Source organism: Lissotriton vulgaris, chromosome 5 (assembly GCF_964263255.1).
Source record: "Lissotriton vulgaris chromosome 5, aLisVul1.2, whole genome shotgun sequence".
In the NCBI taxonomy this organism is placed as follows: Eukaryota; Metazoa; Chordata; class Amphibia; order Caudata; family Salamandridae; genus Lissotriton; species Lissotriton vulgaris.
Genome location: NC_141693.1, coordinates 1,727,318,999 through 1,727,340,981, shown reverse-complemented (window position 1 = coordinate 1,727,340,981; position 21,983 = coordinate 1,727,318,999). Strand labels below are relative to the sequence as shown.

The 21,983-nt window shown below is 51.0% G+C and overlaps 1 protein-coding gene across 2 annotated transcripts in view; it reads right to left on the bottom strand.

Moving 5' to 3' along the window:
- Positions 1-21,983, bottom strand: part of LOC147717049 (pancreatic polypeptide prohormone-like) — a 66,366-nt gene that overhangs the window by 21,138 nt on the left and 23,245 nt on the right. For both annotated transcript variants that reach the window (XM_086920475.1, XM_086920474.1), the window contains exon 2: positions 15,519-15,706. In XM_086920475.1, the coding sequence (XP_086776601.1) occupies positions 15,519-15,706 (188 nt within the window). The remainder of the gene's footprint in view (positions 1-15,518; positions 15,707-21,983) is intronic.

Sequence of the window (21,983 nt, the reverse complement as noted above, 5' to 3'; positions counted from 1 at the left end):
TAGTTTTAGGTTGGGAGCAGCTAGAAATGGTTTCAGTTTCCATAGGTAACTCAGGTGAAATCTGGAAGATTTGGCCATTGAGTTGATGTGGGTTCGCATGTTTAGGTTGTAATCCAAGGTGATTCCCAGTGATTTGGCAGAGTCCACTATGGCCGGAGAACAGTTTAGGGCTGTGATAGCTTTGATACAAGTCTGTATCTCAGAGTTGCTCTTGGGCAGGGAGATTAGAAGGAACTCAGTTTTGTTAGCATTGAGTTTGAGTTGGTTTGAGGCTAGCCAATGGACAGTCAACTTCAGGGCCTCATCATGGTGAGGATCTCCGCCAGAGATTACATTTTTATGTATCATCAGGCTACATATGGGTTCTAGATAGAGATTAAACAGGGTGGGGGACAACGTTGATCCTTGAGGGACTCCCACCGTGACCATGGAGGAGGAGGAAAGTTCACCATTGATTGGGAATCTCTGAGATCTGTTTTGGAGGTAGGAACTAAACCAGTCGAGTACTGTGCCGTCTAAACCCATCCTAAGTTTGAGGCGTTCGAGTAGCATCTCGTGGTTGACAGTATCGAAGGCCGAGGGTAGATCCAGGAGGATTAGGAGACAAGTTTTATCTTGGTCCAGGGCTTGAAGAGCATCATCGACAACGTGGAGCATGGTGGTTTCAGTGCTATGTCCTGGTCGGAAGCCGGATTGGCAGTCATCTAGTAGATGGAAGTTGCTGATGTGGTAACTTAGCTGTATGTGAACACACTTTTCCAACACTTTTGCCAAGATGGAAATGTTGGAGATTGGTCTAAAGTTGTCTGGGGAGGCTGGGTCCAGCGATGGCTTTTTTAGAATAGGGAGAACTTGTCCTGCTTTCAGTGAGATTGGTATTGATCCCTGCCAGAGAGAGGCATTGATTATCGTGGTCCAGCAAGGAATAATGGATTTGGTAATCGTCGCAAGACAGTTCGAGGGGAGCGGGTCGTTGAAATGGTTGTTCGGGTATAAGGAGGAGAGGATATTTGCGACCGAGTCTTCATCGTAGTGTAAGAATTCAGACCAGTGCGCTAGGTTCTTGGGTGAGGTCAGTGTCAGTAGCAGTGATGGAGGAGGCGGATGGTCCGTGTTTGGTGGGGGGAGTGAGGCAGCTTTGAGTTCTGTATCTAAGGTTATGATTTTGTTTGCGAAGAACGAGGAGAAATCTTCGGAGGAAAGAGAGACTTGTAGCTTTCTTTCGCTGTTTTGGACAGTTTGTTCGACTGGAGTTTGATCATCTCAAAGAGTTTGCGAGGCCTGTTCTGAGCATTTCCTAGTTCCGCTCTGAAAAACTCTTTTTTTGAATTGAGGATTTTTTGTTGTAATCTTTTCTGGCCTGGCGAAGGTCACAGCGTAAGCTGCAGAACAGAACATTAGCAGTGAACATCACCACACTTTTTACCTTCGGCTCTTGGTATAGCCTATGCTGCACCTGAGGCCAGGGGTCACAAAAGCAGTGCCAGGGGTCGCAACTGTGACCCCCTAACATTCCCTAAATTAAGGCTGTGAGAAGCCCTACATAACGTTTGTGCTACAGCTGCCACAGAAGCTTTCTACAACCATGCCAACTATCAACCTGACAGCCTCTTGAGACCACAAAGGGAAAAAAGCATGTATTATGATTCTTGTACACTTGCCTAAAAGATGAACATAAACAAGAGAAAAGCAATGCCACCTGTTCACCTTTCAAACAAATATAACTATTTGTTCAGGGAGTGAAGTTGTACAAAGGACAGTGGTATTTTTGATACCAGCTGTGACACCCCTGAGTATACCTTCCAAAAAGAGTAACAATTTAACTTATTTGTCAGTTGGTGCCCAAAGTTTGGATTTCAAGCAAGGGCCTGATAAAGTAATTGCAGGCTAGGTTAGGAAAACAAGTCTTTAACCCTATCTCTCAACTCCTTGAAGGTTCTCTGCCTTATAAAGAAGTAAATTCAATTAGCCCCCTAGAACCAGACCATGATCAGGCATATCATTTTCAACAACTAATATACAATGGTACCCTGAATACAAAAAAAGGGGAAATCTGGATGTGCTAAACTGCACCAACATTGTAATGGCCTGTTCATTAATCTCAGGTCTAAATGCCTGCCGAAACTTCAGGTTATACAAAATGCTTCTGCCCGACTTTTGTTAAATATCCCTAAGCATAAGTCAGCTGCCTCTGACTTAAAGGAATTGCACTAGCTACCAGTGAAGCGACGCATTGAGTTTAAAGCCTTGTGTATCATAGCATTTAAGGCAACACATGATATAGGGCCACTCTTTTTCAAGCAACATTTTCACCTGTATGTCCCTGCACGTCACCTACGCTCAGCTCAATCTCACAATCTGATTATTCCTAGGTTTAAGAAAAGTCTTGGGGTGGTAGAAGCTATCTGTTTGGGACAGCTAGACTCTGGAATTCTCTCCCCCAAATAGTGAAGGAGGCAACTCACCTATTGGCTTCAGGAAGGCGCTGAAGACATGGTTGTTTAACCTCTAGCCATGTGTTAAGATCTTACCATGTCCGTCTGTTCTGAGGAGCTAGCGCCTTGCACCTTCAGGTAACTGGTTTGCGCTTTAGAAATCTCTTTTTCATTTCATTTCATTTCAACATTCTCAGGCTGCTGGCTGATATTCCTGAGTTAGCAGACATCACATCTGAAGATATAGCCATAGAGTTTATTTCACCGGCCTGCAACAAACTGCAATGTAATATTGGTTTATAAAGCGCTCCGTTACTCCAAGGAGTGTCCTGGTGCTATGCATCCAAGGTGACCAACAACTAAGGGACCTACCTATTGATCTGGATTAAAAAGCCAGGTTTTCAGTTTCTTCTGGAACTGGGAGGTGACTGAGATGCTCCATAACTCCTGAGGGAATTTGTTCCATGCTGAGAGTGCTAAAAATGAAAAGAACCTGCCTCCTATTGTGGACTGCTGCATCCTTGGAGTTTTGGTCAGAAAAAGATTGGCAGAGAGCAAACGTCTGAGTGGAACATGAAAGTCTATCCTTGCTCCAAGATAGACAGCCCCAGACTTATGGAGAGCCCTATGTACTAGCAGCATGGTCTTAAAGAAGATCTTCTTCCTTATCGGAAGCCAGTGCAATTACCTTAGAAAAAGGGAGGCGTGTGTGCCGAAAGGCAGACTGAGAAGAGTCCGGGTTGCTGCGTTTTGGACCACCTGCAATTTCCAATCATGAAATCAAGCAGGCCCAAATATAATGCATTATCATAGACAAGCCTATATGTTATTAAGGCTTGAACTACCTTGCTGAAAGAGAGAGAAAGTATAGGTATCTTCTCAAAACACTCAGCTGACCAAAACAAGTCCCAACCACAGCATTTCCCTGAGGCAGAGGATAGTTCACCATCAAACCGAGCCCATTATGGCAATGTTTTTTACGCACAATCATGCCAAGCTGGCCAACCAGTACAAAGCTATTTTTAGGAAGTGTGGCATAAATATCAGCTGGTATGTCGGGAATGCATATCTTCCATAATTTGCAACACATACGTTGTCTTGGCAGGGAAGTTCAAAAAGGGACTCCAGCCTGAAAAGCGCTGTGGGGCCGTCTACATCAACAACACTTCTTCCGACACAAGATGACAACATCCCCAGCGGCAGATTTACAAGCCCCTTGTGCCACTTTTACGCCACCGTTGCGTCACTTTTGTGACGCAGCGGAGGTGCAAAAGAATGCGCCATGGTGCGGGGTATTTACAACGTGACGCATCTCTCAGATGCGTCACGTTGTAAACCCCTGCGCCAGAAGAGGTGTACCATCGCAGGGGGAGGCATTCCGGCGCAGGAACGCCTCCCAAAAGTGGCTGAGTGAAATCTTCAAGATTTCACTCAGTCACTTTTGGGCCCATGCTGCGTCAAAACCCTGCGCCTGCTTGAAGCAGGCGTAAGGATTGACGCAGCATTGTGCACATAGGGCCCCCCTGATCATTGCTGGAGCTGCGTCGCGCTTGCGACGCAACTCCAGCAATGCGCCACTTTTACAGCACAGATGCGTGACGCATCTGTGCCGTTTTTGCCTCATGGTGCGCCGCATTCTAAATGCGACGCATCATGGGTGGCGGAGCTGCGGCGCACAATTACTGGTGCATCCCTGCCGATATGCAGGGAAGCGCCAGTAACTGTAAATCTTCCTCCCAGTTTTCCAAAAGCAGCGTCTGGGATTAGGGCCATAAATTCAAGACAACAACGTTCCGACTGGAACTGGTTTGCAGCTGCATTATCTACAAATTCTTATGGTGATTGAATCATGTCATCAGCCCCTTAGCCACATGAATTAAAGGATTTGAATATCTGTTCATGGAATCTGGGGGTTTGAGCAGTATAATTGATAATGATGAATTTATTTCATATTTGGAACAATTCCATATCATTATATTTCAGGAAACTTGGATAGAAACTTTAGTGCCGCTTATAGGGTATATCGAATATTCTTGCCCGACTACAAAAGTTGTGCAGTTAGATCGCTGTATGGGGGGCCTCTTGATCTATTTCAGCTCTAGTCTAATGGTACGGGCCTCCTCCCTCGCCCTTGCAAAGGATGGTTTCCTTACAGTACTTCTGAAAGGTTGGAAGGGGGAAAGGAATTCAGCCCTGATCCTTTTGAATGTTTACTAAAACCCACGTACTAAAGAAAAAAGATTGGAAGTTGATTAGTTATTCAAATTTGTTATAGGCTGAAAGTGGCACATACTAATGCAGACATGTTGCTAACAGATGTCTACAACCTCAATCTATTTTGCATTCAAGAAGAAGGAATTGACGTATATGAGACGGGTCTTCAGGTGGCAATTCCAAGCAGGTGTCCCTGCTAAAGAAGTGCCCTGATCTCTTAGGAAATGATTTCTCACTTCAGTAGGCCTTATGGTTCTAGACCGTTGGTTCTCTGGTGACGATGCGCCAGCTTGGCCGAAAGTAAAGAACGACCATGTCTCATACGGGGACTATGCCCTAGCAAATGTCACCTTTATTTAACCAGATTCAGCAGATCAGTATCAATCAGCGTCCAGAGAGTGACCTTCTACCCAAGGTCATGTGCATTTCTTTGGTAGCACATACACAAGTTCTAACTGCATCAAAAACTATCAATGTCAGATGATTATACAGTAAATTACATATGGTTAGATGGGTTGAAGAAATTGCTGAAGGTATTGTTGATAGCAGCGCAAGCTTTATTTGTGAAAATATAGTTCATAAAGATACCATAAAGTTGGCAAATTTTAATAAAGTATAGAACAATGAAATTCCCTAGAAAGTAGTTCAGCCATGGTTACGCCCTCAAGGCTTGGACAGCACAGTAGCACCTATATGAACTGAAGTGCTCCAAGAACAACAGTTCCGAGCAAAACCCTTGTGTAAGGTTCTGAAAGCAGAAGTGACCCGCCAAGGGAGTACATTGAAAAAGGACGGTGAACAGCCTTTAGAACAAACTTTTACAACACACTACCATTACGACGCAACCATTACAATGCAAACCATTACAACGCATTGCGCTGGGGGGCGCTCTAGGATAAGGAATAGATTTAATTTACTATCCAACACCTTCCCTACTATCCACGGGGACTGGAGTTGGAATAGTAAATTAAACTATTCACTATCCAGCACCCCAAAGCGCTATGCGTTGTAACGGCATGCGTGGTAAAAGCATGCGTTGTAACGTCATACATCCAACAAGCATTTGCAATGCAATAGGTCTCGCATTAGGAAAGTTTGAGCTATGGTTTTGTTTTTGAAAATAGCGAAATTAATAGCTTTGTCATTTACAATGCCATAGTTATAACTTTCGCAAATGTGACACCTATAGCATTTGTAATGCAATATGCGTTGTATTTACGTGACTTACATGTATTGATATTACAAATAACAATGTTTTTTTTTTAATAATTAATACTTAATAAAAGTTATTGTAATTTATAATGGCAATAGCTTAAACTTTTGTAAATAACTTTTGTGAACATTATGTTCAGTGTATTTTATTGTGACGAAAATCCAAGAACAGAAGTGAAATATCAACATCTTTTTGTTACATTTGTAATAAAGCTTGAAACATTGAGAGAACATATCTGAACCATCTGTTGTTGAATGGTTGCACGGATTGATGCTGTGGTGGTGCTGAGTGATGTTGTGATGGCGAACGAGTGATGCTGTGGCATTCAGTGATGCTGTGGTAGCGCATAGTGATGTTGTGGTGCCCCTGAGTGATGCTGTGGTGGTGCTGAGTGATGCTGTATGCTATGCTATGTTTTGTTATGCTATGCTATGTTTTGCTATGCAATGCTTTGCTATGTTTTGTTGTGTTTGGTATGCTATGTTTTGCTATGCTTTGTTGTGTTTTGTTAACCCCTCCGCTGCGCCGACCGTTCTGCGCTGGTGCGGAACGTTCAATTGCGCGGGCGGGGCCGGAACGTTCAGCAGACGTGCGCAGCACTACCGAGGGAGTGCACGCGACGTCCGCTGAGCGTGCGCCGCACCGAAGGGGTTAAGCTATGCTATGTTTTGTTGTGTTTTGCTATGTTGTGTTATGCTATGTGCTGTTGTGTTTTGTTATGCTATGTTTTACTATCCTATGCTTTGTTTTGTTATGCTATGCTATGCTTTGTTTTGTTGTGTTGTGTTGTGTTTTGTTTTGCGATGCTGTGTTTTGTTATGCTATGCTATGTTTTGTTTTGTTTTGCTATGCTATGTTTTGTTGTGTTTTGTTTTGCTATGCTATGCTATGTTTTGTTGTGTTTTGTTTTGCTATGCTGTGTTTTGTTGTGTTTTGTTTTGCTATGCTGGTGAGGGTGTGTGAGGTTGTGAGGGTGAGAGGGTTAGAGGGTGAGAGGGTTGGAGGGTGAGAGGGTTAGAGGGTGACAGGGTTAGAGGGTGACAGGGTTGGAGGGTGACAGGGTTGGAGGGTGAGAGGGTGGAGGGTGAGAGGGTTGGAGGGTGAGAGGGTTGGAGGGTGAGAGGGTTGGAGGGTGAGAGGGTTGGAGGGTGAGAGGGTTGGAGGGTGAGAGGGTGAGAGGGTGAGTGGGTTGGAGGGTTGGAGGGTGAGAGGGTTGGAGGGTGAGAGGGTTGGAGGGTGAGAGGGTTGGAGGGTGAGAGGGGTGGAGGGTGAGAGGGTGGAGGGTGAGAGGGTGGAGGGTGAGAGGGTGGAGGGTGAGAGGGTTGGAGGGTGAGAGGGTTGGAGGGGTGAGAGGGTTGGAGGGTGAGAGGGTTGGAGGGTGAGAGGGTTGGAGGGTGAGAGGGTTGGAGGGTGAGAGGGTTGGAGGGTTGGAGGGTGAGGGGGTGACAGGGTTGGAGGGTGACAGGGTTGGAGGGTTGGAGGGTGACAGGGTTGGAGGGTTGGAGGGTGACAGGGTTGGAGGGTGAGAGGGTTGGAGGGTGACAGGGTTGGAGGGTGAGAGGGTGAGAGGGTGGAGGGTGAGAGGGTGAGATGGTGGAGGGTGAGAGGGTTGGAGGGTGAGAGGGTTGGAGGGTGAGAGGGTGAAAGGGTTGGAGGGTGAGAGGGTGGAGGGTGAGAGGGTTGGAGGGTGACAGGGTTGGAGGGTGACAGGGTTGGAGGGTTGGAGGGTGAGAGGGTTGGAGGGTGAGAGGGTTGGAGGGTGAGAGGGTTGGAGGGGGTGAGGGGGGTGAGAGGGTTGGAGGGTGAGAGGGTTGGAGGGTGAGAGGGTTGGAGGGTGAGAGGGTTGGAGGGTGAGAGGGTTGGAGGGTGACAGGGTGACAGGGTTGGAGGGTGACAGGGTTGGAGGGTTGGAGGGTGACAGGGTTGGAGGGTGAGAGGGTTGGAGGGTGAGAGGGTTGGAGGGTTGGAGGGTGAGAGGGTGGAGGGTGAGAGGGTTGGAGGGTTGGAGGGTTGGAAGGTTGGAGAGTGGAGGGTGAGAGGGTTGGAGGGTGAGAGGGTTGGAGGGTGAGAGGGTGGAGGGTGAGAGGGTTGGAGGGTGAGAGGGTTGGAGGGTGAGAGGGTTGGAGGGTGAGAGGGTGAGAGGGTTGGAGGGTGAGAGGGTGGAGGGTGAGAGGGTTGGAGGGTGACATGGTTGGAGGGTTGGAGGGTGAGAGGGTGAGAGGGTTGGAGGGTGAGAGGGTTGGAGGGTGAGAGGGTTGGAGGGTGAAAGGGTGAGAGGGTTGGAGGGTTGGAGGGTGAGAGGTTGGAGGGTGAGAGGGTGAGAGGGTTGGAGGGTTGGAGGGTTGGAGGGTGAGAGGGTTGGAGGGTGAGAGGGGTGGAGGGTGAGAGGGTGGAGGGTGAGAGGGTTGGAGGGTGAGAGGGTTGGAGGGGGTGAGGGGGGTGAGAGGGTTGGAGGGTGAGAGGGTTGGAGGGTGAGAGGGTTGGAGGGTGAGAGGGTTGGAGGGTGAGAGGGTTGGAGGGTGACAGGGTGACAGGGTTGGAGGGTGACAGGGTTGGAGGGTTGGAGGGTGACAGGGTTGGAGGGTGAGAGGGTTGGAGGGTGAGAGGGTTGGAGGGTGAGAGGGTGAGAGGGTTGGAGGGTGAGAGGGTGGAGGGTGAGAGGGTTGGAGGGTGAGAGGGTTGGAGGGTGAGAGGGTGGAGGGTGAGAGGGTTGCAGGGCGAGAGGGTTGGAGGGTGAGAGGGTGGAGGGTGAGAGGGTTGGAGGGTGAGAGGGTTGGAGGGTGAGAGGGTGGAGGGTGAGAGGGTTGGAGGGTGAGAGGGTTGGAGGGTGAGAGGGTTGGAGGGTGAGAGGGTTGGAGGGGGTGAGGGGGTGAGAGGGTTGGAGGGTGAGAGGGTGGAGGGTGAGAGGGTTGGAGGGTGGAGGGTGAGAGGGTTGGAGGGTTGGAGGGTGAGAGGGTTGGAGGGTGAGAGGGCTGGAGGGTGAGAGGGTTGGAGGGTGAGAGGGTTGGAGGGGGGTGAGAGGGTTGGAGGGTGAGAGGGTTGGAGGGTGAGAGGGTGGAGGGTGAGAGGGTGAGAGGGTTGGAGGGTTGGAGGGTGAGAGGGTGGAGGGTGAGAGGGTTGGAGGGTTGGAGGGTTGGAGGTTGGAGGGTGAGAGGGTTGGAGGGTGAGAGGGTGGAGGGTGAGAGGGTGGAGGGTGAGAGGGTGAGAGGGTTGGAGGGTTGGAGGGTGAGAGGGTGGAGGGTGAGAGGGTTGGAGGGTTGGAGGGTTGGAGGGTGGAGGGTGAGAGGGTTGGAGGGTGAGAGGGTGAGAGGGTGAGAGGGTTGGAGGGTTGGAGGGTGAGAGGGTGGAGGGTGAGAGGGTTGGAGGGTTGGAGGGTGAGAGGGTTGGAGGGTTGGAGGGTGAGAGGGCTGGAGGGTGAGAGGGTTGGAGGGTGAGAGGGTTGGAGGGGGTGAGGGGGTGAGAGGGTTGGAGGGTGAGAGGGTTGGAGGGTGAGAGGGTGGAGGGTGAGAGGGTGAGAGGGTTGGAGGGTGAGAGGGTGTAGGGTGAGAGGGTTGGAGTGTTGGAGGGTTAAGGGGGTGGAGGGTGAGAGGGTTGGAGGGTGAGAGGGTGAGAGGGTTGGAGGGTTGGAGGGTGAGAGGGTGGAGGGTGAGAGGGTTGGAGGGTTGAAGGGTGAGAGGGTTGGAGGGTGAGAGGGTGGAGGGTGAGAGGGTGGAGGGTGAGAGGGTTGGAGGGTGACAGGGTTGGAGGGTGACAGGGTTGGAGGGTGAGAGGGTTGGAGGGTTAAGGGGTTGGCGGGTGAGAGGGTGGAGGGTGAGAGGGTTGGAGGGTGAGAGGGTTGGAGGGTTGGAGGGTTGGAGGGTTGGAGGGTGGAGGGTGAGAGGGTTGGAGGGTGACAGGGTTGGACGGTTGGAGGGTGAGAGGGTTGGAGGGTGAGAGGGTTGGAGGGTTAAGGGGTTGGAGGGTGAGAGGGTGGAGGGTGAGAGGGTGAGAGGGTGAGAGGGTTGGAGGGTGAGAGGGTGAGAGGGTTGGAGGGTGAGAGGGTGAGAGGGTGGAGGGTGGAGGGTGAGAGGGTGAGAGGGTTGGAGGGGGTGAGGGGGGTGAGGGGGGTGAGAGTGTTGGAGGGTTGGAGGGTGAGAGGGTTGGAGGGTTGGAGGGTGAGAGGGTTGGAGGGTGAGAGGGTTGGAGGGTGAGAGGGTTGGAGGGTGAGAGGGTTGGAGGGTGAGAGGGTTGGAGGGGGAGAGGGTGGAGGGTGAGAGGTTTGGAGGGTGAGAGGGTTGGAGGGTGAGAGGGTTGGAGGGTGAAAGGGTTGGAGGGTGAGAGGGTTCGAGGGGGAGAGGGTGAAGGGTGAGAGGTTTGGAAGGTGAGAGGGTTGGAGGGTGAGAGGGTTGGAGGGTGAGAGGTTTGGAGGGTGAGAGGTTTGGAGGGTGAGATGTTTGGAGGGTGAGAGGGTTGGAGGGTGAGAGGGTTGGAGGGTGAGAGGGTGGAGGGTGAGAGGGTGGAGGGTGAGAGGGTTGGAGGGTGAGAGGGTTTGAGGGGGTGAGGGGGGTGAGAGGGTTGGAGGGTGAGAGGGTTGGAGGGTGAGAGGGTGGAGGGTGAGAGGGTTGGAGGGTGAGAGGGTTGGAGGGCGAGAGGGTTGGAGGGTTGGAGGGTGAGAGGGTTGGAGGGTGAGAGGGTTGGAGGGTTGGAGGGTGAGAGGTTTGGAGGGTGAGAGGGTTGGAGGGTGAGAGGGTTGGAGGGTGAGAGGGTTGGAGGGTGAGAGGGTTGGAGGGTGAGAGGGTGGAGGGTGAGAGGGTGGAGGGTGACAGGGTTGGAGGGTGACAGGGTTGGAGGGTTGGAGGGTGAGAGGGTTGGAGGGCGAGAGGGTTGGAGGGTGAGAGGGTTGGAGGGTGAGAGGGTGAGAGGGTGAGTGGGTTGGAGGGTGAGAGGGTTGGAGGGTGAGAGGGTTGGAGGGTGAGAGGGTTGGAGGGTGAGAGGGGTGGAGGGTGAGAGGGTGGAGGGTGAGAGGGTGGAGGGTGAGAGGGTGGAGGGTGAGAGGGTTGGAGGGTGAGAGGGTTGGAGGGGTGAGAGGGTTGGAGGGTGAGAGGGTTGGAGGGTGAGAGGGTTGGAGGGTGAGAGGGTTGGAGGGTGAGAGGGTTGGAGGGTTGGAGGGTGAGAGGGTGACAGGGTTGGAGGGTGACAGGGTTGGAGGGTTGGAGGGTGACAGGGTTGGAGGGTTGGAGGGTGACAGGGTTGGAGGGTGAGAGGGTTGGAGGGTGAGAGGGTTGGAGGGTGAGAGGGTGAGAGGGTGGAGGGTGAGAGGGTGAGATGGTGGAGGGTGAGAGGGTTGGAGGGTGAGAGGGTTGGAGGGTGAGAGGGTGAAAGGGTTGGAGGGTGAGAGGGTGGAGGGTGAGAGGGTTGGAGGGTGACAGGGTTGGAGGGTGACAGGGTTGGAGGGTTGGAGGGTGAGAGGGTTGGAGGGTGAGAGGGTTGGAGGGTGAGAGGGTTGGAGGGTTAGAGGGTGGAGGGTGAGAGGGTGGAGGGTGAGAGGGTTGGAGGGTGAGAGGGTTGGAGGGTGAGAGGGTTGGAGGGTGAGAGGGTTGGAGGGTGAGAGGGTTGGAGGGTGAGAGGGTTGGAGGGTGGAGGGTGAGAGGGTTGGAGGGTGAGAGGGTGGAGGGTGAGAGGGTGAGAGGGTTGGAGGGTTGGAGGGTGAGAGGGTGGAGGGTGAGAGGGTTGGAGGGTTGGAGGGTTGGAGGGTGGAGGGTGAGAGGGTTGGAGGGTGAGAGGGTTGGAGGGTGAGAGGGTGGAGGGTGAGAGGGTTGGAGGGTGAGAGGGTTGGAGGGTGAGAGGGTTGGAGGGTGAGAGGGTGGAGGGTGAGAGGGTTGGAGGGTGACATGGTTGGAGGGTTGGAGGGTGAGAGGGTGAGAGGGTTGGAGGGTGAGAGGGTTGGAGGGTGAGAGGGTTGGAGGGTGAAAGGGTGAGAGGGTTGGAGGGTTGGAGGGTGAGAGGTTGGAGGGTGAGAGGGTGAGAGGGTTGGAGGGTTGGAGGGTTGGAGGGTGAGAGGGTTGGAGGGTGAGAGGGGTGGAGGGTGAGAGGGTGGAGGGTGAGAGGGTTGGAGGGTGAGAGGGTTGGAGGGGGTGAGGGGGGTGAGAGGGTTGGAGGGTGAGAGGGTTGGAGGGTGAGAGGGTTGGAGGGTGACAGGGTGACAGGGTTGGAGGGTGACAGGGTTGGAGGGTTGGAGGGTGACAGGGTTGGAGGGTGAGAGGGTTGGAGGGTGAGAGGGTTGGAGGGTGAGAGGGTTGGAGGGTGAGAGGGTGGAGGGTGAGAGGGTTGGAGGGTGAGAGGGTTGGAGGGTGAGAGGGTGGAGGGTGAGAGGGTTGAAGGGCGAGAGGGTTGGAGGGTGAGAGGGTGGAGGGTGAGAGGGTTGGAGGGTGAGAGGGTTGGAGGGTGAGAGGGTGGAGGGTGAGAGGGTTGGAGGGTGAGAGGGTTGGAGGGTGAGAGGGTTGGAGGGTGAGAGGGTTGGAGGGGGTGAGGGGGTGAGAGGGTTGGAGGGTTCGAGGGTGGAGGGTGAGAGGGTTGGAGGGTGGAGGGTGAGAGCGTTGGAGGGTTGGAGGGTGAGAGGGTTGGAGGGTGAGAGGGCTGGAGGGTGAGAGGGTTGGAGGGTGAGAGGGTTGGAGGGGGGTGAGAGGGTTGGAGGGTGAGAGGGTTGGAGGGTGAGAGGGTGGAGGGTGAGAGGGTGAGAGGGTTGGAGGGTTGGAGGGTGAGAGGGTGGAGGGTGAGAGGGTTGGAGGGTTGGAGGGTTGGAGGGTGGAGGGTGAGAGGGTTGGAGGGTGAGAGGGTGGAGGGTGAGAGGGTGGAGGGTGAGAGGGTGAGAGGGTTGGAGGGTTGGAGGGTGAGAGGGTGGAGGGTGAGAGGGTTGGAGGGTTGGAGGGTTGGAGGGTGAGAGGGTGGAGGGTGAGAGGGTTGAAGGGCGAGAGGGTTGGAGGGTGAGAGGGTGGAGGGTGAGAGGGTTGGAGGGTGAGAGGGTTGGAGGGTGAGAGGGTGGAGGGTGAGAGGGTTGGAGGGTGAGAGGGTTGGAGGGTGAGAGGGTTGGAGGGGGTGAGGGGGTGAGAGGGTTGGAGGGGGTGAGGGGGTGAGAGGGTTGGAGGGTGAGAGGGTGGAGGGTGAGAGGGTTGGAGGGTGGAGGGTGAGAGGGTTGGAGGGTGAGAGGGTTGGAGGGTGAGAGGCCTGGAGGACCTCTGGGAGTACAGGAAAGTAGTTCGCAATGATTTCTGGGCTTGACTCATTCACGCCAGCAAAAGTAAGGATGCAACGAATTTCAGGCAGACTGGTAATGGAAAGGAGTTTGGGTCAAGCAGAGCTAAACATCAACGGGCAGGCGTGGGTGAGTTGTCTCACAGCCTGTTTTTTCTGACCTCACAGACATCTGCTCACACTCCAGTCGGCTGTCCTAATAGCATCCCTCACACGGCTGTTGCTGGTCACAGTCTGGGGGTCAGGCCTGCTGTGTTGCACCCTGCCACCCAGGGTGGTAACGCAAACTGTACAACTTGCAGCAGGCCTTCCAGTGTTAGAAACAGCCTGCCTCTTACATCATAAGGAACGATGTGTTTGGTAACCCTCAATCAACATCCTTCCTGCTGGCTACACTCCTGCTGATATTAAACGAATAGTCAATAGCTCATGGTCTGACTGCACCAGGTCCGAATGAGCTAGCACATGCTCTGTTTAAAAGGGGCCCTAATATGTGGGAGGATATTGTATAGTTCCATACTACAGACGGACGTTCTTACGGAAGCGGGGTGGGCTCCTCAACCCATCCAATACACAAAGGAGGGGGCCTTACAAAGCCCAATAACTTCCACCAGAATGCCTTAATTGACATTGAGGCCACTTACTTTGCAGGACTGCTGCTAAAAGACGTGCATGCGCGGCTACTATAAGACAAATTATTCACATTAATTAGACTGGGTTTCAGAAAAGCAGGGCTGCCTTTCAAATCTGATGACCATCTCTATGTTAATAGATCATCAGTGGTGGCTCTCCCGGGTAATGCAGCGGGGCAGTGGGGTGGGGTGGGGCAGGGTGGGGGGTAGTGGAGTCCGACATACGACGGCAAGAAGTAAAGTAAAGTAAAGTAAGTAAATAAATAAATAAAACGACTTACCTTGAGCTCGCTGCATCGCCGACTCGGTGAGCCACCACTGTAGGTCATACCACACAAATGCACTCAATGCTGTATGCATGCTGTGTAGATTTTAAGGCAGCATTCGAACGCATCTTAAGGAAGCTCCTCTGGGAAAAATTACGAACCAGGGATATTCCAGGAGGAATAGAACTTCTGTATTTAGATACCTGACTACATATAAAAGTGGGTGATTAATGTCCTTTCGAGGAAAATCAAGAATGTCGAAGGTTTCATGGCAGATGGCTGGCACTAATATTGAGGAAGTCACAGACTATAGATATCTGGCGGTCTGGTTAGACTCTAAAGGGTCTTTCTAAAGGAAATCTGCTTCACCAGCTCAGGTGCGTATAGAGTTGGATCTCCAGAAGCAATGTATGGCCAAGAAATCTGCATCAGTTAAGTTGTGCCCCAAGTTCAGAGTGGCAAGCTCCAACTTAATGGATGGAGTATTATGGAATGAGCTAAAGAAAGGTGGGGCAAGGCACCCCTTGCCCGGTAGATGGGGATTTGTCTGGATGACCTACACATCCAAGAAACATGCTCTATGGGAATCAGGCAAAGTGAATATTAAAAAGTTGTCAGTACTAACACCTGGCTTGTCAGTAGACTTCTGAACAAGAAAAAACTGTCTCAGCAGTCCCACGCATTGATGCTGCATGCATTTTATAAGTCACCAGGAAGGCATGTGAATTTGGAGTTCAAATTCTCACAGTAGACTAAAATCCATTTAAAGGCCTTTGTCATGGGGGCCTTACCAACTTTGGATCATTACCCTATCCAGAATGGCAAAGGCAACCACCTGACGTTCTGTGCAGGCATGCCGGAAGGTTGCTGAAACAGTAGCTTATGTAAAATGCCTGAGCCCTGTACTATTAGAAGCGCACAGGTGGCTTCTACCGCCAGAGTTTTACACTCTGAAAGTCCGAACATGTAGGCAGGCCATTATTGGGGCCCTGAACTTGCAAAATGTTGTATTGAATGTTAATTTGTAAAATTCATGTCTATATTATTGTCTGTATAGACATTTTCATGGACATTCGGCATTACCACTGGTACTTTATGTCGTGAGTGGAATTTGTTAATCAAATGGACAATAACGATTATTGCATTCTTGTTATCGTATACCACCGAATATGGTGGAGTGTATTTTAATAATGATTTTGTAACACATTTTGTAAAGCTTTAGCAAACTAGTATGTAAAGATTTTCATTAATCATGCATTGAATTTGAACTATAGAACAGTGGTATTTTTCAGAGAAAGCAATGAGCGTTGAGTGATGTTTGACTGGTTGGAGGTTTGAGGACTATCAAGGGGAGCTTGGGATTTTAACATCTGTAGTGACTTGCGCCATCATTATTACTTGCTGGGGATACTTCCTTCCTGCCATTATTAATGCCCCCTCTACAGGACTCCATGTCTTGTGACTTACCTTCAATTTCCAGCTTCATGCCAGTGCATCTTCTGTTCTACTTTGAAATCCAGAAACTCACCTGGGACGGGAGACGAAGGTGATGTATTGCCACAGGTCCGAAAAGTACTTGGCCAGCTCCTCCGGAGAAGCGTCATCGCCCGGGTGCTCAGGCTCACTTGGGGCGCCGTGAACACAGTGACTCAAAAACAGCGCCAAGCAGCAGGAGAGAGTGAAGAGGGATAGCCAGCGTGTCTGAAGGGCTGCCATCTACAAGAGAGAAGAAACAACAGGATGACTGGGGTGGTGAAGTTCCAGAGCTGTGATTCGCTGCTGTCCCACAGCGTATGGTTAACACGCTCCCTTAAAGTTTCCTTCTTTTGGCATATTCATGGATCCCTAAGACTAGGGATCACCTAGTGACTAGTTACAATGCTCCTCCAGCAGAACTCTACTCTGGTGTTTTAAGATGGACAACCTCAAAGGTGTCCCCAATTGTACTTTATGGATTGACTTTGACTAATCATGGTGTGGCTTCTGATTGCTGACAAAATGTTGGATGTATCGAGGGTGAGACACAACCATGTTTGCTTGCTTCAGGGACAAGGACCTCTGCTCCCTCTTGTCAGCTCCACCTTTTTCAAACAGATGTTATACAGCCGATGGATATTCTTAATTTAAAACATACATTTGAACAAATTACATTTTAAAATATCCACAAAGGACATAAACATAATTTAAACAGTGCAGAAAATATGTAAACATTTTCATATCTGAGTTTTATTGTGAGCAGATGTTGAGAGTAATTACCGTTTAGAAACAGTGGGATAAATGGTGTCCGCCTACAATCAATGAGAAACCACAGGAGCAAAGATGGCACCTCAGTCTGTAACCATATTTCTAGCAGGACTGGAAAACATGTACGTGGCGCCTGCTACATCAAACTTCTGATTTTCTTTCACTAAATGAGTGTTATGCTAATTATTTGAAAAATCAATGAGCAAAACCTTTAAACAAATGCACTAGTTAAACACAATTATTTTTAGATTTTACAATCAGCACAAGGGACATAAAACAGCTTTAATTTGTTCACACCCCTTTGAAGTCTAAGTGGGGTAGGGAACACCTCCACCCCCATCCATGCTGCCAGGACGGCCCAACCTGCCAATACATAACCCCTCCTTGTCTAACTGTCTGGGAGGAATACACAAAGCCCCACAGCAGAGCCATTCACAGTCCTGTGACCAAGAACACAGGTAGCAGGCATCAAATTGTTAGAACATGAAAATGCCAGCTTTTCTAAAAGTGACATTTTGAGGACTGTTACTTAGAATCCGACTTTACCATTAAAGAAGATTTAAAATTACAATTCATTTGAGTCCAACCATCCCATCTCTATCTGTTCCCAATCAAAAGTTAGCACTAAATAAATGTAATAAGGTAGCCCAATGCAGTGCAGGCTCGTAGTGGTGTGGTGGGGGCGTTTGGCACGGTGAAAATGACGGACGACTACAGGAAAAACAAAAATAAATCCACTTACCGCATCGCCAACTTGGTATCCTTCTGATGCACTCAACAAAGCCTGTGCAGTAGAACAAAAGAGCAGCGAGTCGGCTAGCGCAAGGTAAGTGTTTTGGGGGTAATTTTTTTTCACATAGTTGTCCATCGTCTCCCGCGCTGAACCCCCTTGCCATACCACTACCAGCCGCCACTGGCCCAATCTTATCCAGTAGGACAGATAGTATTTACAATAGTGAAAAATGAAGTCAGGAGTTTTTCACTACTATGACATGTAAAACGTAAAAACACATGTCCTACTTTTTAAATAGACTACACCCTGCCCTATGGGCTATTTCGGACCTACCCTAGAGGTGACGTATGAATGAAAAAGGAAGGTTTAGGCCTGGCAAAAGGTTTATTTTGCAAGGTTGAAATGGCAGTTTAAAACTGCACTACAGGCTGCTTTGCAAGTCTTGAAGCGGCCTCTATATGGTGGTGAGCTCTGGGGGGACATTAATGTCAATGAATTGTAGCTGACTGAAAATCCTCACCAATCTTCCACCTAGCACTCCATTAGGGCCACTTTGTTTAGATCTTGGCATTCGTTCACTTACCCACAAAGTAAAGATCAGACCCTTGATGTACTGGAGGAGGATCTGGTTCCCATGCAACACCCATGGATTCTGAAGCATTCCCAGATTTATGAGAAATTGTAAACCTGGTAATGCGTCAGAAACTAACGCCACCCCAGGGATAGTGTTAGGGAGGTGCAACGAGGAGAAATGCTTTCACTTCTCCGTGTTTTCTTCCCTTTTTCTATGCGTGCTAAAGAGTAGATCGCCTAAATTGATTTATTTTGTGCAGGAAGGTGTACTTTGCTGCACAATATCAATCAGCTCTGCAATGCAGGCACCCTTGCACCCTGGTGCAAGGGTGCCTGGATTGGCGCCTGGCAGCCTCTTGTGCCCCGGCGCCGGGGAAAAGGACAGGAATGCATAGTACCAGATAGATACAGTGCATTCCTTCCCTTTTGTTTTGACATGGGGCGGCGCTGCAAGATTCCGAGCTGCGCCGCCCTTTGCCAAAACCTCATAAATAGGCCCGGAATGTGCAGCATCACTAATCTCTGACCCACCCGTGCAGGTGGAGGAAAGAAAACACAGAAGCCCACTCCCAACAGCGGCAATGAGTCCCTCCGCAGGACACTTGGGAGACAGCTGGTGGCCCAGGTGCAACCAGTACCACAAAGGTGGTCGCCCAACTTCCCAGGCAAGAAGCGTCCCAAGAGGCTGCATGTACAGGTTCTGACCTTTGGGAGCATGACAAGAGAGCCAAGTCTCTCAAGGAAGAGAGGGTGGGTAGTCATTTTAGAAATTAGCATATAAAGAGGACAAGTAAAGGTGTGTCAAAAAATGATTAAGGTGCCACATGGCGGCAGCCATCTTAAAATCAGGTATCGTACCAGTGAATACAAGCAAGCCGGAGACACAGAAGTCAAGACATGTTTGATACACAAAGCAACACAAAAACATGGAGCCTAGGCCAGGATACGGAAGGACCAAACTGAGTATTGAAGAAACAGGCAAGAAGATTACACACTCGGGTAAGAAAGAAAGGACCCAAAGAGAGAGAGAATCAAAACATTGAGCCCAACCCAACAATGTCCAGTGAACGAAAACAACATTCTGCAGACCACCAGTCCAGTTCATCATATTTCCATGCCCCTCTAATGTCCCCTAATGGGTAAAATGACTGGATGATGTTGGGTATTTCACATAAGTATGCAAAGAAAATGACAAAACACATATGGCACTCACTTTGAAAAATGTAGCCAGCAAAGACATCCGATGAATCATCAAAAGAGCGCTGGTAACGGAGACCACCATGTATCAAAAGATAAGCAATGCACTAAAAGCAAAATGTGGACTACAAGTGGTACAACTTCAATCTTGCTTCCCAAAAGAAAGATGAATCGATGAGTGATTATATAACCCGACCGCACAGCTTAGTCGTGTACTGCGAAATTGACAAATTCTCAGACAAAGCATGATTCACCTCTTACGGTAGAAAGGAAGCAGACAGGCCTGCGAAGCGTACCTTTAAGGTAGGGCAACAAATGTGCCCCATAGACTATGTATTCATACAGGCCTGGCATTTCCACCTTATCAAACAGTTCGAAATTTTGGGGGTGGAGGGTAGTGATCACTATCCACTGCAGGTTGAACTTCAGGTAAATAGCCACCCGCAAAGACAAAAAGTGTTATCAGTAGATGTAGAATACCCCAAGCGGTTAACAACACGAATCACCGAGGAATATATACAGAAACTAAGTGCATATCAGCTAACTGTGAATTTGGGTAACCTTGTACCAGAAGGAAGTATAGCCTGGTACGAGGGCATAATAAGGCAATTGGTGGAATGCCTCCGGATTAAGTTAGAGTGCAATAACCAAAAACCAGTAAATAATGCTACATTATACCCTAATAATAACAAACACTGGTTTGATGCCGAATGCCGGAAATTAAAGGCCGGTATTAGGAAACAAGAAAGACGACTCAGAGGTAACGATTTTTTTTTTTTAAAATATATTTTTATTGCAGGAATCAGTAAAAAGTTACAAAGTGAACCAGCATTATAAGTTCAATCGGAAATAGTAGAACATGTCCCATCCCCCCTCAGTAAAATATCCCGTTACACAGCCATTCAGCCCACAACCCAAGGGTCGGGCGGCGATTACCAGTGAGGGCCCAATGGGAGGTCGAGGCCGGTCCGGATGATCCACTGTCCGTCATCTGCTTTTCTAAACCATTCTACGAAAAAGAAGCAAAAGAAACCCCCCCCCCAAAAAAACTCTACGAACTAAACAGAACCCTCCCCAGCCCTGCCATCAGCGTATGGTAAGAGATGTAAAAGGAACCATGGGAGCATCCCCGGGAAATGCTACAGACTCACAAAGGACCACTGTCTATCGGGACTCGGGGCGAGCTGCATCCTCACTTTCAGAATCGCTGAAAGCGCAATAATCCCTGAGGGCCTGCACTAACGTCTCCCATTCTAGCGCTGCCTCCTGTGCCTTTTCGTTGTTGTGTCTCCTAGCTAATTGGTATCGCAGCGTGCTTTCCCCTGCCGCCCACTTCAAAAGTTCGCTGCGCCACCGGGCCCCCGTTGGACCAACCCTTGCCTTCCAGTTCCTGGTCACCTCCCGCTTAGCAAGGAGAAGCCCTAGATCGATGAATTTACTGGAGATTTTATTCTTGGGGGTATGCGGAAACCAGTGCAGGAGCCCCACCGCCGCATCAACCGATAAGGACCTCCCCGTTACTCCCATCAGGGTGTCTCCCACCTCGAGCCAATAGGAGGACAACCCCGAGCAGGACCACAGCATGTGGAGGAGGTCTGCCCCAGGTGCAAGGCACCTGGGGCAGTCCGCCGAGTCCGTGGCAAAGTATTGTTGGATCTTCGCCGGGGTCAAATATGCTCTGTGGAGTACATAGAAGTGGACCAATTGAAAGCGGGTGTGGCGCGTGCCCTTCCAGGCCCGCCTCATGAGTTGTGACCATGTCGTCTCCGGAATCTCCTTCCCCACATCCGCTTCCCATCTGGTTCTTAAGGTGGTGAGGAGGGTTAGCCCCTCGTTGACCAGTCTGTTGTACAGGCAAGTGACCACCTTGACCGTACCCGTGGACATCATGACATACTGGCACACCGGGGATGTAGGAGGTTCCTCCAATCCGTTCTTCCAGTGCGCCTGAATCGCTCGGACCAGGGCCGTGTGCAAAAGAAAGTCGCCACGAGGAACATCAAAGCGGTCAATGAGCTCCTGAAAGGGCAGTAGTGCCCCATCTTCGTAAAGGTCACCCACCAGCTGCAGACCCGCGTCTTCCCAGTCCGCTAGTCGTGACCAATCACCGCCGTGAGGCAGGGCCGTCAACATACCCAGAGGTATTTCGGGTGCATACGGCAGCCGAAGCTGTCCTCGGGCGTGGGCGCGGTTCCAGCATAGTCGGATGGTCCTTTCCTCGAGCGTCAGGTCCTGCAAGGCCAGACGTTGTCGCAGCGCGATGAAGGAGATAACATCACTGGCCATCCCCGTGCCCCTCTCGGCCTCCGGGCCTCGGAACTCTCTGGCGACCTCCTGAGTGAAGGTCTGTAGCTGCGCTGCCAGGTAATATTTCTCAAAGTCCGGCACCGCGAGACCACTTTCAGCTTTCGGCCTAACCAGGGTCTTGAGGGCCACTCTCCGGCGGCCCGAGCCCCAGAGGAATCCCACCACCATCGACCGTAGCAGACGAATGGTGGCCGGCGGGATCCAAACTGGCAGCGCACGGAAATAGTACAGCAGCCGGGGGAGCGCCACCATTTTTAGCAGAGCGATCCGCCCCGCCACCGAGAGAGGCAGGGTAGCCCAGAAATCCATGCTACCACGCAGTGCGCGAGTGCTGCGAGCTATGTTCCCATCCAGGAGGTCAGTCGGGTCGTGGTAGATGTACACCCCCAGGTACTGAAAGCAGTCAGGTTCCCATCTAATCTCCCTACTAATATCGGGGCTGGGCGTGCCCCTGCGAGCCGGGAACAGACAGGTCTTGGCCCCATTCACCTAAGGCCCGAGATCTCCCCAAACGCCGTGAGCGCCGATGCAGCCCCATTCAAGGCATCAATCGGGTCCTCCAGGAAGAGCAACAAGTCATCAGCGTACAGTGAGACATAATGAGGGCCCGATGGCGTTCGCAAACCGCCAAAATGGGCTCCACCGCCAGTGCGAAGAGAAGCGGGGACAGTGAACAACCCTGCCTCGTGCCTCTCTCCACCGGGTATCGCGAGGAAATCAGCGGGCCTGCCCGCACCCTGGCCGATGCCGAGGCATACAGTACCGTAGTCCACCTGATGAAGCCCTCACCTAGGCCGAACCGCAGTAATACACTGCGCAGGTAGTCCCATTCCAAGCTGTCAAAGGCCTTTTCCAAATCTACCGAGAGGACCACCGGGCACGGAGCGTCCTCGAGCGGCTCTCCCAGCAAACGGAACAGCCTGCGGATGTTCATGGTTG